The 18,763-nt window shown below is 40.9% G+C and overlaps 1 protein-coding gene across 6 annotated transcripts in view; it reads right to left on the bottom strand.

Moving 5' to 3' along the window:
- Positions 1-18,763, bottom strand: part of NFX1 (nuclear transcription factor, X-box binding 1) — a 73,895-nt gene that overhangs the window by 14,335 nt on the left and 40,797 nt on the right. Inside the window, exons 11-17 of one of the 6 annotated variants that reach the window (XM_084979831.1) lie at positions 16,054-16,084; positions 11,473-11,552; positions 10,449-10,557; positions 8,084-8,203; positions 4,957-5,036; positions 1,925-2,155; positions 1,013-1,086 (exon numbers count right to left, since the gene is read on the bottom strand). In XM_084979831.1, coding sequence (XP_084835957.1) covers positions 1,013-1,086; positions 1,925-2,155; positions 4,957-5,036; positions 8,084-8,203; positions 10,449-10,557; positions 11,473-11,552; positions 16,054-16,084 — 725 coding nt within the window. Of the gene's footprint in view, positions 1-1,012; positions 1,087-1,924; positions 2,156-4,956; positions 5,037-6,956; positions 7,354-7,752; positions 8,204-10,448; positions 10,558-11,472; positions 11,556-16,011; positions 16,085-18,763 lie in introns of those variants that run through there. The other 5 variants (XM_084979830.1, XM_084979829.1, XM_084979828.1 and 2 more) reach the window with 5 other exon arrangements.

Raw genomic sequence — 18,763 nt, forward strand, 5'->3', positions numbered from 1 at the left:
TTCACCCCTAACACTTCTACCTCTGTACTCAGATCCCCAAGTGACCATATGGGTCCCAGGATTTCAGGAGGCTGCAAAGATGCCTTGAGAACAGTCAGACGCCTCCTGCCCCACAGCAAGAGCACAGGACCTGGTCCTGGCTGTGCCACCACAAGAGATGGACGTTAAAGCAATTCACACAGCTTCAGGACATCTTCCCTTCTGGTCCCATGGTTTAAGAAGACCAAAAGGGGAGTTCCCGTTGTGGTGCAGTGGAAATGAATCTGACTAGGAACCATGAGGTTGTGGGTTCGACCCCTGACCTCACTCAATGGGTTAAGGATCTGGTGTTGCTGTGAGCTGTGGTGTAGGTTGCAGATGTGGCTCGGATCCCAAGTTGCTGTGGCTGTGGCGTAGGCCGGCAGCTGTAGCTCTGATTTGACTCCTAGCCTGGGAACCTCCATATGCTGTGGGTGTGGACCTCAAAAAAGCCAAAAAAAAAAAAAAAAAAAAAAAAAAAAGAAGACCAAAAGGGAGAGGGAGGAAGGAGGAGGAGGAGAAATAAAAACACAGACTCAAGAAAATTTACTTAAAAAGCCTTCCAAACTTATCAACTATAATGGAAAAAATAAAAATGTATTTTAAATTTATTTTTTTATAATGATTTTAATTTTTTTCCATTATAGCTGATTTACAGTGTTCTATCAATTTTCTACTGCACAGCGTGGTGACCTGGTTCCACATAAATGTATAGATTCATCACAAGTGATTAGACATAGTTCCTAGTGCTATACAGTAGAAAAAATAAAAATCTTAAAAAAATGAATTAAATTAAATAATATTGCAATGCTTCTAAAATGGGGACCCACAAATATATTTTTTGAGTTTGAAGAATTTAATGAAACTACATTTAAAAAAACAAAAACAAAACAAAACCCTTCCAACTTTAACAAAAGTTGCAAAGATCCTACAATAAACTCCTGTATACCCTTTACTGAGAATTACTGACTGTTAACATTTAAGTAGCACTAACCTTTGATAAGTACTGGATGCTTCAGAGCAAATCATGGTTTCTTTTCTTCGTCCACATTCACACTGCAGCTCTACCTAAAATAAGATGAACATGGAATCACTTTCAGCACATGGAAACCATATGAACAGGTAGGTTTCACTTTTGAAGCCCCTCTCAAATCAAACCTAACTACACATGCAAACTGATGTGTGGTTGACGTGCTAGGAGGGAAGTGTCCAGTCTACAGTGCCCCTAACTGGGAATCACTCCTGGCCTTAATTCTGCCCAATGGGGCAGGCCTAGAATGAAGTTTTTAATCATAGAACCAGGGGCAGACACCTGACCCAGGACCAGCCAAGGCCTAATAGACTCCACTTCAGCCCTCTGCCTTCACCTCCTCAGGGTGGCCTTGCTTATTAATCTCTCAGACAGGTAAGACCTCCTCCCACCCTCCACTCACCTTCTTGTGGCACCCTCTACAAGGGTGTAAATACTTCTTCATGACATTTACCACAGTCACGGTTAATTATCTGAGTAATTAGTATCCGTCCATCTAATAGAAGGAAGCATGTGCCTCCTGTTCACCAGTGGAGACACAGCAGCTAGCATAGCATACAGCATCTTGCACTGAACAGACACTTATATATTTGTTAAATAAACGGAGCAGGCAATCAGAGTCTCTTGAGAGTCTCCTCCAAGGGGGGGACAGAGACTAGTCAGGTGGCAGTGCGTACTTTCTGAACTAAGGGCCATCTCAAGCTGGGTAGACACAAATCTGTCCATTTACTCCATCTTTCTCTTGTTAATTTAACCTGCAGTTCCTGGAATCCAATGACCCCTGATTAGGATGTGTGCCCAGGTGCCACTGCAGGCAGTTCTGGACTCATCAGCAGCCCCAGAAGCAGGGCCCCACCTGGAGTCAGGATTACGCACCTTAGCTTTACAAGCAGTCACTGGGCAGGGTGAGCTGAGGTGGCAGGGCGCCATACATGGGTGGCCACAGTCAGCTCTGGAGGTGGTGCATGGCTGCTTGCAGGGCTCATCTACAAGACACTCTCCTTTGTGACAGAGTCTCTGACACCTGTGCATCCCACACGGCAGTGTAGCACCACAGGGTAATCCGCAAGAGATATCAACCAGGTGACAGGGGATGTTGCTTCGTAACTAGGAGAGACAGAAGTAGCCATATACTTATCTCCATGGAGGATTTGGGGTGAATCTTAACTTCCTATTTAAACATTTCTGAGCTTGTAAAAAAAGCATTTTTTAAAAAAACTTCCTTTATCTGAAAAAACATCAGGCTGATTTTCAAAGTCTGAAAGTTTAGTTAGAAAAGAAAACAAACCTGAACCTTATTTAAAATGCTGGTTATGGAGTTCCCGTCGTGGCTCAGTGGGTTATGAAGCTGACGAGTAACCATGAGGATGTGGGCTCAATCTCTGGCCTTGCTCAGTGGGTTAAGGATCTGGCGTTGCTGTGAGTTGTGGGGTAGATCAGATCCCATGTTGCTATGGCTGTGGCCAGTAGCTGCAGCTCTGAGTCAACTCCTAGCCTGGGAACTTCCATATGCCGCATGTGAGGCCCTAAAAAGAGCAAAAAAAAAAAAAAAAAAAAAAAAAAAGCTGGTTATGATCTAAAGGGATTTGTTGTAGCAGCCAAGAGTGACTTGCAATATAAATTTCTGAAGGTGGGTAACAAGCATGTGAAACCAGATAACTAGGGAGTATCTGAAAATGTTATGACTAACTGTGAGGATCAGATGATCTTTCCCCTCCTCTGTAAACAGCCAGGGCACTGAGAGCCGACAGAAAAACCTGGGGGTGTGGGGACGCTTGGCTCATGGTTTCATGACAGCTGGCAGGGCTATTTTATGTAATTAAATACTCAATTCTCCTCATATCTCCATGATATAGTTTTAGGCAGCTCTATCATTAAAAAAATTAAGAGGCAGCAGGCCATGGAACACCCAAATCATTTTTTCCTGAGAAACTGCCTCCTTCCGGGATTCCTCACTCCAGGAAAAAGATGCTGGAAGCTTATTCCTGTGGAACCAAAGGTTACTTTTACATAGCCACTCAAATTCATTTAAGAGCCCTCAACATGAGGAATATATCTGGACTCTGGTGACACATAACTTGAACTCTTGAAGAGGCCCCCAAAGTGTAAGACATACATGCTCTGAAATCAGGATGTTCATAGAACTGAATTCTTACCTACTCTACTACCAGTGGGCTGGGGATAATACTTTGGGGCACATGCTCTGCCCTCTGTTGTCCCCACCCCATACTGCTTGCCCACCTTCTTATCATCCTTTAGAATGTTACTTCTTCTTGCAACACCTTCCCTGGGTGTTCCCCTTCCATCCCCTTTAGTACTCTGTACTCCTCACGCTACTGTACTTATAAGCGACTGTTTACACATCTGTTTCCCGAAGAGTGAAGCCTTCATCAGGGCAGGGACCACACCTGTACTGTTCATTTCTGAATCACCCAAACCTAGCACACAGCAGATACGCAGTAAGTATTTGTTGAGTGAAATCCAAATAAGCCATCAACACAAAGATGACACATGGACGTCTGATTACTCTAAGAGGAAGTGAGGCTTTAAAGGAAGAGTAAATACTACGGATTATGGCTTGAGAACCACAGACAGGAAATAAATGGAGAAAAATATGTCCATCAAGATAAGAATACTGAAAGCATGTTGTCATAGTTGTCAAGAATTTCAAGAAACACTGGCCAATATGTTATGAAGTTAAAAAAAAGCAGATTTCAAAACAGAATAATCTTCATAGAGTAGGAGAGAGTGGGTATCACACATGTCTGGTAGTTTATACACCAGAATGTTAAGAATGTTTCTTTCTGTGTAGCAAAATAATACTAACTTAATTATCTACAAGTGAATACACATTAAAACAAAATTTTTTAGGTGTTTCAGAGGGTCTATAGTCAGCAGTGCCAAATATAGCTTAAATGCTAAGAATAAGGATGGAAGTTCCTTATGGTAGTGGCAGCGAGGAAGTAAGGAGGTATAGGTTAGCCTGGAGGAAGGTGTTTCAGCCCATTAATTAGCATGGAAAGCTGTGTAGGGAGTAAAGGGAAGGAACAGTGGCAACTGGTGGAGAGCCCTCCTTCACTCTCTTGGGATGTCCTCACTGTAACACCTGTCCCCGGACTAGCCACCTCTCCCCATGCCACTTAATCTGGAAGATCTCCCTGAACAAGGCCTTTGCTCTCAGGGCCAACTAGCTGATTTACACTCGATTGTAACTAGATTAAAAATGAGAGAAGAATAGACTCAGAACGCTGCCTCCTATGTAATTCCATTTACATGGTGGTCTGGAAAAGGCAAAACCATTGGGACAGACAGATCACTGGGTGCCAGGGCTGGAAGAAAGAGAAGAGTAGCTATGAAGGGGCCTAAAGGAACGTATGAGGGTAAATGAACTGGTACACATCTTGACTGCGGTGGTGGTTACATGACTGTACAAATGCTTTTGTTAAAACTCATAGACTTGTACACTAAAAAGCACGAATTTTATTTTATGCAAACTATATCTTAATAGAAAAAAAGAAAAAAGGTTGCAATAGTAAATCTCTGCTTCTTGAAGTATATACACTTTCAGAAATAATGAGGCTAACAACTCTTTTTCTTTTTAGGGCCACACATGTGGCATATGAAGGTTCCCAGGCTAAGGGTTGAATTGGAGCTGAAGCTCATGGCCTACGCCACAGCCACAGCAACGCCAGATCCAAGCTGCATCTGTGACCTACACCACAGCTCACGGCAATGCTGGATCCTTAACCCACTGATCGAGGCTAGGGATCAAACCTGCATCCTCATGGTTATTAGTCAGATTTGTTTCCACCGAGCCACGACAGGAACTCCAGAGGCTAACAACAATTAATGAAATCCAATCATAAGTATCTGGTTGAAACAATGGACACTTGAGAGAAAAAACTTACCTCATGTTTGCCCATGCACCATTTCTGAGTTAGAAAAGTACAAGGGGGACACTTGTCTTCACTATGACAAGAATGATATACTGCAGAAAGACAGAGGTAAAATTAGAAATAATGTTTAAATAGAGCCACATAGATTATTATCTGTATTACAGCGGTGTTTAACATGGAACTTTTTTCTGTCTTTTTAGGGTCCCACCTGAGGCATATGGAGGTTCCCAGGCTAAGGGTCTAATCGGAGCTGCAGCTGCTGGCCTACACCAGAGCCACAGCTGCACCAGATCTGAGCTGTGTCTGCGATCTACACCACAGCTCACAGCAATGCCAGATCCTTAACCCACTGAGTGAGGCCAGGGATCAAACCCGCAACCTCATGGTTCCTAGTCAGATTTGTTTCTGCTGCACCAAGACGGGAACTCCCAATTTAGGAGTTGGGAATACTTTTTTAAATGGTCATTGGAAGGTAAAGTAGCTGGTTTTATATTACAGTGTTGAAAGATGAGCATGAGTGAGAAAAAGAAACCCATCTGAGGAGGAAGAGACAAAGAAGCAGAGAAGGAGGTGGCTTTTCCGCCTTGTCTCCTGGGCTCTGCCACATGGTCTGCCCACACTCACTACTCATCCTCTTGGTCCTACTTTGCACAGAAACTTCTCCCTTTTATTCAGACATCTTTGCTACCTATCTAACATGCTTCCTCTGACTCCTTTCAATTTCTTTACATCTGGAAGAGGCAGTAGTACCTCCACACTCATCTCCTACAACAAAGCATTCTTTGGTGGACCATACCCTGCCCTGAGCTCTTCTGTGCTTTGATGTTTTTGTTCTTAGTAGATGGCTTGCTGTCATTATATCTGGCCCAAACACATTGTGTCAAATGTATTTAACTACAATCTCCTTCCTTTCAGAAAGGACCTAAGAACCTCAAGGTCCTAGGCTATTTTTTCCTTCTTCTGAACTTCCCTCTATGTCTGACACCATGCTGGATATACAACAAACACTCAAGAAAAGCTAAATGAATGCTGAAGCAGGCTAAAAGAGAACAACTCACAAATGGTTAAGTTCTTACTATGGACATTAATCAGCAGGATTTGGACTCCATCTGTAACATCGGCAAGCAACTAAAAAGGAAGTGAGTGCAACTGAGTGGACAAGTATCTGCTTGGCCATTAACTTCATGCTGGTTTGAACACCATGCAGGGGTCTGCCAGCTAAGTTGGGAGAGCTATGCTATGGTCCCCAGGAAAGGACAGAGTTTTCACTTCATGAGGAATTTAATTCTCTTCCACTGTATTAACTTAAAAAACCTGAGAACTAGCTGCACATTTGTCATTCTGAATAATATGGCCAGACTTTCTTTAAGTATCAACTCTGATGACATGTTATATCAGGTATGTCTCTAGGAGTTGGCAAAATAAAATGATGGGCACAACATGGTCCTAGAAGAAAGCCAGTGACTAGACCGCCTGATGTCAAGCAGCTATTTATCTGGTATCTACAGCAGTCTATCAGAAAAAAGCTGGCAATAACTTAAACCTCCAGCAACATCAAACTTACTGAGTTAGTTATGGCCCATCCATGTAATAGAACACTCAACTATCATTAAAAATCAACATTGCAGGGAGTTCCCATTGCGGTGCAGCAGAAACTAATCTGATTACTATCCATGAGGATGTGGGTTCAATCCCTGACCTCACTCAGTGGGTTAAGGATCCAGCATTGCCACGAGCTTGGGTGTAGGCTGGCAGCTGTAGCTCTGATTCAACTCCTAGCCTGGGAAGTTCCATATGATGCGGGTGTGGCCCTGAAAAGCAAAAAATCCCCAAAAAACAAAAGGCACTATAGAAAAATATTCATTGATAAGGAGATAGATTGTTATAATCATAAGGGGGGAAAAAGCTAAATAAAATAAGTTCAGTAGGATCCCACTTTTATTTTAGGGAGGAAAAAAAGCAAATACAATGTTCACAGAAAAAGGCCATGAAAAATACACACTAAGGCATAATTTCTTTTTTTTTTTTTTTTTTTGTCTTTTTGCCATTTCTTGGGCCGCTCCAGCGGCATATGGAGGTTCCCAAGCTAAGGGTCTAATTGGAGCTGTAGCTGCCGGCCTACGCCAGAGCCACAGCAACTCGGGATCCGAGCCACGTCTGCAACCTACACCACAGCTCACGGCAACACTGGATTGTTAATCCACTGCGCAAGGGCAGGGATCGAACCTGCAACCTCATGGTTCCTAGTCGGATTCGTTAACCACTGCGCCACAATGGGAACTCCAAGGCATAATTTCTAAAAGGTGACATAATGGATGATTTAATTTCAATCTTTTGACTTTCTTCCTTTTTACATAATAAACATATATTTTGAGAGTTCTTGTCATGGCTCAGCGGAAACAAATTTGACTAGCATCGGTGAGGACGCAGGTTTGATCCCTGGCCTCATTCAGTGAGTTAAGGATCCAGTGTGGCCATGAGCTGTGGTGTAGGTTGCAGATATGGCTCAGATTCCTCGTTGCTGTGTCTGTGGCGTAGGCCTGTGGCTATAGCTTTAATTCTACACCTAGACTGGAAACTTCCACATGCCTTGGGTGCGGCCCTAAAAAGACAAAAAACACAAAAATACAAAACATGTATTTCATCTACAAAAACAACAAAACCAAAGTTCCCTCTTTTTTTTTTTTGGTCTTTTTAGGGCCACACCCATGGCATACGGAGGTTCCCAGGCTAGGGGTCCAGCCAGAGCTGTTACCGCTGGCCTACATCATAGCCACAGCAACATGGGATCCAAGCCATGCCTGTGACTTACACCATAGCTCACGGCAATGCTGGATCCTTAAGCCACTGAGTGAGGCCAGGGATCAAACCTGTGTCCTCATGGATGCTAGTCAGATTCATTTCCGCTGAGCTACAATGGAAACTCCTGAGGTTACTTTTAACTTCGCAAAAAAAAGATGCTTAACTTTGAAATACGCACCAAGAGTGGAGGCCACAAAGAAAGACATCAAGTCCATGAAAGACAAGACCAGCTGGGGATTCTCCCAACCTTTGGGGTGTGCCTGCCATCCACAGATTACATCCTAAATGACACAGTGTAGCAGGCTGTGAGGTTCGGGGGCAAGGAGTTGACACTCACCTGGATGGTCACATTCATGGACTCTGGCACAGGTTTGGGTACACTCAGGGGGCCTGGTACCACAGGGAACTGGAGGGTAGATCACTGACGCGCCACAGTGGCAGGTTAATTCATCAAAACCTGGTGAAGCAGCAGGTAAAACAAAACCCTTCATGAGTCTGAGATGAGCACACACATAATTACATCACACAGAGACACACACACACCCCTTTTTTTTAAAAAAATTGGCTTGCAGTTTTAGAGGAGAATGGGGGGGCTCCTTTTATTAAAAAATATTTTTATCTTATTAAAGTTGAGCTGGTGACAAAGAGTTCCATTTTAACTTGCAGTAAACTGTACGTCTATGAGTACATGAGCCATTTTTACATGTATTTTATACATTTTATAAACAAAAGATCCAAAGACCATCTCTTTGGACAGAACAGGAGATTTCTACTGAAGATACAGATTTTTTTTTTCTTTCTTTTTTTTTTTGGTTAGGAAAATGGATAGAGATTACGCAATCCACAGGTAGTTAACACACAAAAATACCCATTTGAATATAAACCTTAGAGAGCCACTGAAGTCATTAAAAAAATTCTTATAGGTACAATCAAAACCTATCATGTTAAGAGGTATGAATCTGAGACGAAGCCGATTGCTAATCTGAGTTTATCAGGCTCAGTTCACAAGCCCAAATCAAAATGAGATCTCCCATGGGACCTCCAACAAGCAGCGCAAGAGTTCTCCCTCAGACCCAAAGGGGGGCTAGTTTTTCAATTCCGTCCTTGGAAGAGGTCAGGCCTTTGGTCAGAGTTCTCAACTAGGGACCCAGAGTCAGGAAACCAAAAGCCCTCTGGGATTCTTCCACCCACCACTCTTCTCCAGCCAGCAGGCTCCAGCAAACACTTCAGAGGCTGCCCAATGTGGTGGGAAGATCCCTGTAAATACGGCAGGAGACTTAGGCTTCTAGTCCTGGACCTACATCTCACTTGCTCAGTGACTGTGGGCAGGTAACCTAACTGCTGAGATTTCTTTTTTTGGTTTAATGGGGATATTAAGCTGTGACCTATCCACTGAATAAGCTTACTGTGGGGATGGGCTAATAGATGTGAAATAACTAGGTAAAAGAGTCAGGGGGCTACATAAGTTATTTTTATGGAACTCTGTGTGCGTGATTTGTAATAAATCACTGACTTGTTGGAAAAAACCTCCTTTTTGAAATAGTATTCCAGAGAAGATATTCTGGGAAACCCTGATCTAGGCTAATCTCCTAATGTAATAGTTCTCAAAGTGTGCACTGTTGACCTCTAGGACTCCCTGAGGTCAAAATTATTTTCATAACAGTACTTAGACACTATTTATTTATTTATTTATTTTTTTTTTGCTTTTTAGGGCCACATCCATGGCATGTGGAAGTTCCCAAGCTAGGGGTCGAATCAGAGCTCTAGCTACCGGTTTACACCACAGCCACAGCAATGAGGGATCCAAGTCATGTCTGTGATCTACACCACAGCTCATAGCAATGCCAGATCCTTAACCTACTGGGCGAAGCCAGGGATCGAACCTGCAATCTCATAGTTCCTAGTTAGATTCATTTCTGCTGCGCCATAATGGGAACTCCTAGATACAATTTACTTTTTTCACTTATGCTGACATTTGCATTGATGGTGCAAAAGCAACAGTTGGTAATACTAATTAATTAGTGCAAATTAGCGCAAAAGCACCAAACTGTGATCACTGTATTTCTATTGCTAAGCACTTGGAGTAAATAAAAATGACAGTTTCACTTAAGAAAGTCCTTGATGGGAAGTTCCTGTTGTGGCTCAGCAGTAACAAACCAGATTAATATCCATGAGGATGCAGGTCCGATCCCTACCACTGCTCAGTGGGTTAAGGATCCGGCATTGCTGTGGTTGTGGCATGGGCCGGCAGCTGTGGCTCCAATTAGACCCCTAGCCTGGGAATCTCCATATGCCACGAGAGTGGCCCTAAAAACAAACAAACAAACAGACAAAAAAACTAAGGCTTATTAGTTCAGTAATCCAGACCAATCTAAGAAAATCAATCATTCAGAATTTATCATGCCTGATGACTTTTTTTTTTTTTTGCTTTTAAGAGCTGCAGATGCAGCATAAGGAAGTTCCCAGGCTAGGGGCTGAATTGGAGCTGCAGTTGTGTACACCACAGCCCCAGCAACACAGGATCCAAGGTGCATCTGCAACCTCTGCTACAGCTCATGGAAATGCTGGGTCCTTAACCCACTGAGTGAGGCCAGGGATTGAATTCGCATTCCTCACAGACACTATGTCAGGTTATTAACCTGCTGAGCCACAGTAGGAACTCCTAGAACACTTATAATAAAGCATACAGTGAAGACACTCACTAGCTTGCCAACACGTCTGGCAATTCCCACGATGACAAGGTTCTTCACATCTATGAAGGCCACAACGGAGTTTCCTCCCACAAATCAAAGGACACTTGTGCTCCTTATCCTAGGAAGAGAGGTTTATGTTTACAAAATTATCTCCATTTTACATTTTCCATAAACAAGATTAATAAAGAAGAAGCTCTCCACAGTTATAGATCACATGATGTTTGGGATTAGCTTCAAACTCATAGGGGGGAAGAGTAGGTGGGGATGTGGATGAAACAAGATTAGTAATGAGCAAATCATGACTGAAGCTAGATGTTGGGCATATGGGACTCATACTAGTCTCTCTGCTTTTACATATGTTTGAAATATTCAATAAGAGGAAGTCTTTAAACTTGCAAACACCAGTTTATTAGTCTTGACGTACAGAACAATTTCATCACTCACTTTGTCAATATAAATATTAAAAGTAACATTTATTTAATGTATATTCATACATGTGCTAATATATGTACTATTTAACTATTGGTACCATGTTATCTCGTTTACACGCATACACACACACGCACACAATAACAGTACCAACTGCCAGGCAGTGCTTCCTTTAGTTCCACAGAAGTGAGTATTTCAGATAACTGAACATCCTCCTTTAAAAAATGCCACATTCATTTTGCCTATTGATTGGACCCAAGAAGTGCATGAAACTTGAAGCATGAGTTGCTAAGGCCAGGTCAGTCTGTTTTGGACAGCATATAGTCTCTTGCCGATGACCACACATTTATCCAATGGTCTTGGGCTCTGGGGTCTGAGGCCTTCTTCCTTCTCTGCCTCTTCCATGTTGCCATTGGCTGACTTTTTGACCTGCCTGAGGCCTAAAAAGGCCCAGCCTGTCTCTCTGGGCAGCACTCTGACTGCTGGTCAGGGAACCTGTCTAGTGATTTCTAAATCTGGGCTGCATTCTAGATGGCTAAGGCTTCCAGAAGCCCAACCCTTTGGACGAAAGCATCTGACTATGCCTAATGACAGGTCCACTTACCACACAGCATATCTCATTACACTTATGCCGTCCACATAACCGCTTCTTGTTACACCGCTTGTCACACATAAATGTAGCATCTGCTATGAACAAATAAAAAGAAAAAAAAGGTCAAAGGATGAGTACTCATTCAACAAATATTTGAGTGACTACAGGCTGAAGAAATACAAATGTAATTAGTAATGATGTAAATAAATTAGTTATGGCGAAAATACATATTAAAATAAGATCATTTTTCACTTGTCAGACTGTCAAAAACAGAAAATAAGAATACTCAAGTGCCTACTGATAGATGAATGGATAAAGAAGATGTAATATATATACACAATGGCATATCACTGGGCCATAAAAAAATGAAATCTTGCCATTTGCGACAACATGGATGGCCCTAGAGGATATTACACTAAGTGAAATAAGTCAGAGAAAGACAAATATTTCATGATTTCACTTAAATGTGGACAAATGAATAAACTAAACAAAACAGTTATAGATAAAGAGAAAAAACGGGTGGTTTACAGATGACAGGGGAGTGGGGGGAAGAAAAGAAATAGGTGAGGGAAATGAAGAGGTATAAACTTTCAGTTGCACAACCAACGAGTCATGGGTATGAAATGCATAGTGTGAGGAACATGATCAATAACTAAGTAAGATCTTCGTATGGTGACATATTGTAACTAGACTTATTGCGGTGATCATTTCAAAATGTATAGAAAAAAAATCACTGTGTTATATAACAGGAAAAATACAATTGTAGCTCAACTATATTTTGAAAACAAAATAACTGAAGAGATTATATTGAGGATTAACACAGGTGGGGGGGTGAAGGAGGGAGAATTAGATGAAGGTAGTTAAAGGTACAAACTTCCAGCTATAATATAGGTATTAGGGATGTATAATATGAAAAACATAATTAACACTACTGCATGTCATATACGAAAGTTGTTAAGAGAGTAAATCCTAAGAGTTCTCATCAAAGACAAATTTTTTTTCTTCTATTTCTTTCATTTTGCATCTATACGAGATGGATGTTCACTAAACTTACTGCGATAATCATTTAATGACATGTAAGTCGAATTATTATGCTGTACACCTTAAACTTATACAGTGCTATATGTCAATTATATCTCAATAAAACTGGAAGAAAAAAATAGGTATACTAACTAACTTACAGTATGGGAGAAGATGTAGAGAAAGAGGTAGATTCATATTTGGTGGATGGGAGCATAAACTTTTTTTTTTTTTTTTTTTGGTCTTTTTGTCTTTCTAGGGCTGCACCCTTGGCGTATGGAGTTTCCCAGGCTGGGAGCTGAAATGGAGCTGAAGCTGCCAGCCTACACCACAGCCACAGCAACTTCGGATCTGAGCCACATCTGCGACCTAGGCTGCAGCTTGCAGAAACACTGGATCCTTAACCCACTGAGTGAGGTCAGGGATAGAACCTGCTTCCTCATGGAAAGTCAGGTTCTTAACCCACTCACTGAGCCACAACGGAACTCCTGGGCAAAGGACTTGAATAGACTTTTCTAAGGAAGATATACAAATGGCCAAGCACATGAAAAAATGTCCAACATCATTAGTTTTTAGGGAATGTAAATCAAAACAACAATGATTTATTATTTCATACCCACTTAGGATGACAATAATAATACTAGTAGTGGTAAAAGAAAATAACAAGTGTTGGAGAGGATGTGGGGAAACTGAAACCCTCATATGGTACTGGTGGGAATATAAAATAGTATAGCTACTATAGAAAACAATATAGCAGTTCCTTAAAAAAAATTCTACCTAGAATCAACATATAATCCAGCAACTCTACTCCCAGGTACATACCCAAAAGAAATTTAAAACAGGTGTTTAGATAAAAGCCTGTGTATAAGTGTTCATTACAACACCAGTCACAATAGTTAAAAGGAGGAAACAACCCAAATGTCCATCAATGGATGAATGGATAAACAACCTGTGGTATACATACAATAGAATATTATTCAGTCATAAAGAGGAATAAAGTATTAATATGTGCTATAGGGTGGATGAACCTTAAAAACATACCAAGTGAAAGAAACCAGAGACAAAAAGTTACATATTGGTATGATTCCATTTATATGAACTACCCCGAATAAGTAAGGGAAAGGTTAAGTAGGGATTGAAAACTTAATAAATGAAGGGTTTCCCTTGGGGATGATGAACATGTTTTAGAATTGACAGAGGTGATGATTTTACAACAATGTGAAGGTACTAAATGCCATGAATCACGCTCTTTAAAATGTTTCACTGTATGTTTTGTGAATTTTATCTCAATAAAGGTGCTAAAAGTGTTCATGGGTAAAACAACACTTTGGATTTGTTTCCAAAGTAAAAAATTTCAGTGAAAATTAAAAATAGGAAAGGGAGGGGTGGATGAAAACAAAAGTCTCTCTGCTTTTCCTTCTTTTTTTTTTTTTTTTTTTTTTTGGCTTTTTAGGGCCTCACCCACAGCATATGGAGGTTCTCAGGCTAAGGGTCTAATCGGAGCTGTAGCCACTGGCCTATGCCACAGCCACAGCCATGCCAGATCCGAGCCATGTCTGTGACCTACACCACAGCTGACGGCAATGCCAGATCCTCAGCCCACTGAGCAAGGCCAGGGATCGAACCCACAACCTCATGGTTCCTAGTCGGATTCGTTAATCACTGAGCCACGACGGGATCTCCAGTCTCTCTATTTTCACATATGACTGAAAATTCACATCTTAAACTAAAAAAGTGGGACAAGATGGTTACTACACTATCCATAATAGGGAAAAATTTGAGTCAATCAAAATGACCACCAAAAGGACAACAGTGAACTACGGCATAGCCACATACGGAATACTCTTAAGAGGGAGAGCTATATACACTGACAAGGAAAAATGTTTTTGATATATTATTGAGGGGAAAACAAACCAAGTTCCAGACAGTATGTTTAGTTAGTAAGCACCTAAGTTTAGGGGAGAAACAAAACCACAGTAGCATGTGTACATGTATGTATGAATATAGAAAAATATTTGGACCCATTTCCAACAAACTAATGACGTGGTTTCATCAGAGGAGTGGAACTAGGAGGGGGAAGCAGATGAGTACATATTTTTACCTTTTATTTTATATTATTTTATTAATTTTTTTTACTTTAAAATTGTACTAATGTATATAATGTACATAAGTTATAGTAAATTATATTTTTAATCACCAAAACTTTGTGGTTTTGAGGAAGATATTTCTGGTTATGTCAAATATTCAGATATTTGAGGCAGATATTCAGTCATCCTCCACCTTCTTCAGGCTAACAGATCCTTAATTTTATTCAGAAATGGGTGCCCATGTGTTCCTCAGATCCAGGGGTGAATGATGAAAAGTCTAACTTGTCATGCTAATTTGATTCCCCTTGTTAGTTAGGGGTTTAGACCCAAACATGTGATATAAAATATAGTGAGGGTCTTCCCTACTCTCAAGAAGAAAGAGAAGGTTGGAGTTTCCATTGTGGTGCATCGGAAATGAATCTGACTGGGAACCACGAGGTTGTGGGTTTGACCCCTGGCCTCGGGGTCAAATTGGAGCTGTAGCCACTGGCCATAGCCACACCAGATCCAAGCCTAGTCTGCAACCTACACAACAGTTCACAGCAGCACCAGATCTTTAACCCACTCAGTGAGGCCAGGGATCAAACCTGCATCCTCATGCTAGTCAGATTCGTTTCCACTGAGCCATGTCTGGAACTCCTCCTTGGGTTTTCGATACCTATTGCCAGAAGCACTCCCAATACTGCTTTCTTCCTGACCAGATTAAGAGCTTTCATTTGTACAGGTTTATCTTCTATCACTTTTCCAAAATAGTTTTAAGTGGTTTAAACAAAGATTATGTGATAAAACAGGGATAGAACCATAATAAAGTGGAAAACCAGGATCAAGGACAAAGTATTCCAGGCCTCAAGGTTAGGATGGCTGCTAGCTCTGTCCCTCTTCCAGGTTCCAATGGTGCTGTCAAGCCTTAAGGGGTTCGAATATCAGCTTGGAAAAAGTTTGCTCCTTTGGATATTATTTACCTTCCCTTTCTATACCAATGTTTTGTTATGAAAAACTTCAAACATAAAAAAGTTGAAACAAATTTAGTGAACATCTATATACATTCACTACCCAGATTTTACCATTAATTTTCCCCATAATTATCTATTCTTCTATCCATCCATCTATCAGTTTATCTTAATTCTGGATGGTTTTCAAAGTAAGCTGCATACATGAATACACTTCCCTACATTTTTTTTTTTTTTAATTTTCCCACTGTACAGCAAGGGGGTCAGGTTATCCTTACATGTATACATTACAATTACAGTTTTTCCCCCACCCTTTCACTTCCCCACATTTTATAGCATTTCATTAACTAGAATTCAATTTATGGTTTTTTTTTTTTTTCTTTTTTTTTTTGAGGTAAAAGTTACATACAATTATATGCACAAATCTTAAGTGTACCTGCACTGAATTCTGACAAACACATAACCCAATCCCCTACCAAGATGGAGAATGTTACCTTCACCCCAGAAAGTTTCCTCATGCCCTTTCCCAGTCATACCTTCACTTTTGAGACTGGTACATGGAAGCTCCTATGGAAAAAGAAAAAGGAAGAGTAAATACTTTAAGGAATAAATGAAACAACTGCTAAATATAAAACACATACCCCAAATATGCTGTACTTCCTGGCAGTCACTTAGTCACCAACTTCACCTACCTGGAGCTAGGGTAGCCCAGTCCCTGTATTAATATGCTTTACTCACAACAGGATCCCAGGTCTAATGACTTTTCATGCAAATATAACTGTAACATTCTTTGTGGTCTGGCCTCCAAACTCAGAGATCATCGTGTTACAAAATGTGAATAGAAAGAAAGACTGCTAAAGGTATGCAAAGCAAAGGGAAATTACTGTCTGGCAAGAATGCAGATCGAAAAAGCCAAGAGAAGCATATTATAAGAACTGAAAATATATAAAAATTGGGTGTCATTTAATGCAGGGCAAACAAGCTCTACATACTCAAAAGTACCCCTGACACCACTGCTGAACCACAGCAGAGCAGAATTCGGTGATACTCTGGCATTCAAAATTTTAGTCCTGTGGATCCAATTATATGGGAAGGGTCCCAAAGGTCTGTCACATATGATTCTGCTGACACATGTTCCTGGCGATAAACAGTGGTGAGGCTGCTGTGTGAGGAGCGAGTCAGTCACTTGGGAGAGAGTGAGCCTGGCTGGCTGCCCAGGATCTACATCTGAATTTGGCCTTGATGTCATGTACAGGTTGCCATGTATGCAGAAATAAGCAAAATGATAAAAATATTTCTTCTTGGTGAGAATGACCCTGAGAAAAGGGGGCAGCTGCTAGAGTTGAGGACAGACATAAAGATGTATAATAAATTGAAACTTCCTGGCTAGAAAGAGGTTTTAGATAATGAGCTGGATGGGTTAGACGATATGAAAAAATCCCCCCTTTGCTCTTGTAGACATACGAAGCAAAGGTGACTCAGAAAATTGCTTGAGTAAGTCGTCTAGTTAACGCAAACACTGAAACAGAAGAAATGACATTGTGGAGCAGTACCTACAAATGCAGGGAAAGGCAGAGCTCCCATAAATCCCTATAATAAATATGAATTACCAATAAGACTTACATATATAAGTCCTTTTTAAGCAGCAGTAAGATAGAGCATACATTTCTCAAAGACTTCCACCAAAGTGATTAAAAGAGAATAACCTTTAAGAAATAAGTTCTCTTTATCTAGAAAACTCACTTCCATGGAAAAGCCCATTCTATTACAAAAGACATTTCAGGGAAAATGTGGGTAAACAATGAAGTGATTATCAGTATTTCAAAGAGTTCTTTCACTTTGTCAAATTGTTTAACAGAATTCAAGATAATAGAGAGCTTCTCCAGCAATTTTAGAATAAGACCTAATATTTGTAAAAATTCAATTTATGCATAACTTTTCAAGAATACTCACTTGCTATGGGGCCCACTATCAGAGGCAGTGAGGACAGAGAGCGAGTGAGAAGCAAAAAAGCACAGAAGCAGAGAAAGGGATGGCTGGGAAGAAGCAAACTGACAGTAATCATTTGTAGCTCGTGCGTCCTAATCCTGTTTGCAATTCTTGGTCACAAAGAGCACCTCTAGGCATTATTAAATTTATGGTTATTAAATCACAGTAACTCAGTCTTCAAGCTGGTGTTTCCAAAAAGCATAAAGCGGTTCTGTACCTGACATTCAAGATACCTCTTCTGCCCCATGTGATTTCTTTCAGAAAAATCCCCTACACATCCTCCTACAACTCTTGTCACAGGTAAACTGCACTACTTTGACATTCTTTTTTCTCTCATTCTGAAGCTCACCTATTAAGCTGGCTCCCAATTTATGGACCATATCCTCAGAATCATGTGCAAGTGAGCTGCTACCCAAACCTTGGGCTATATTTAACAAACAGAACCAACACTCAAAATTCTGTCTCTATTTAGCCTGTGCTCTGCTGGGACAGGTGCTAATATGCACTGAAATGACCACTAGTAGTTCAGAAAGCAGGAGAGATCAACACTCAGTATGTTCCATAAGTTGGACTACCCAAAAATATTTATAGGAAAGCTTCCTGTCTCTTCTAGTTAGACATATGAATGAGCACTAATTCCAAAACGGTAAGATGACTGACCCTTTTACAACACATAGTCTGATAGACTGCCACAGGCAGAAAGCAGAAATTGACAAAATAGTTGTATAGTGAAGAATTAACATTACCCAAAGAGAGGTCTGGCCTTTGCCCCTGGCTTCTGGAAGATAATCTTGAAATACTATCCCTGATATGAGTATAATTGTTTACTTGGGGCCTTGGGTCACCAGATAGTCTAATACGATTTAAGGTAGAGGTTGGCACACCAATGATGTAATTTAGGGTGTGGGCTTCAGGTCACAGTGTTAGTAGACTTCTGGAGGGACTGGAGACTGATATCAGCTACATGGGTAGTCAACTATGCTAACAGGATGGAGCCCCAATAAAAACTACACACCCAGGCTTGGGTGGGTGACCTTCCCTGGCTGGCAATACTCCACAAATACAGTCACACACCGATGCTGAGAAAGTAACACTGTTCCAACTCTGTGAGGAAAGGACAACTGGAAGCTTCATATTTGGTACCTTCTTGCATTCTGTCCTTCCTGTTTCTTCCTTTGGTTGACTGTAATCTGTATTCTTTACCTACAACAAACTGTAATCAAAAGTTTAATAGTTTTCAAGGAGTTCTGTGAGTCC

Source organism: Sus scrofa, chromosome 10, assembly GCF_054392235.1.
Source record: "Sus scrofa isolate SSC_HxYL_T2T_F1_AM1 chromosome 10, Sscrofa_HxYL_maternal_Yorkshire_Landrace_v2.0, whole genome shotgun sequence".
Lineage (NCBI taxonomy): Eukaryota > Metazoa > Chordata > Mammalia > Artiodactyla > Suidae > Sus > Sus scrofa.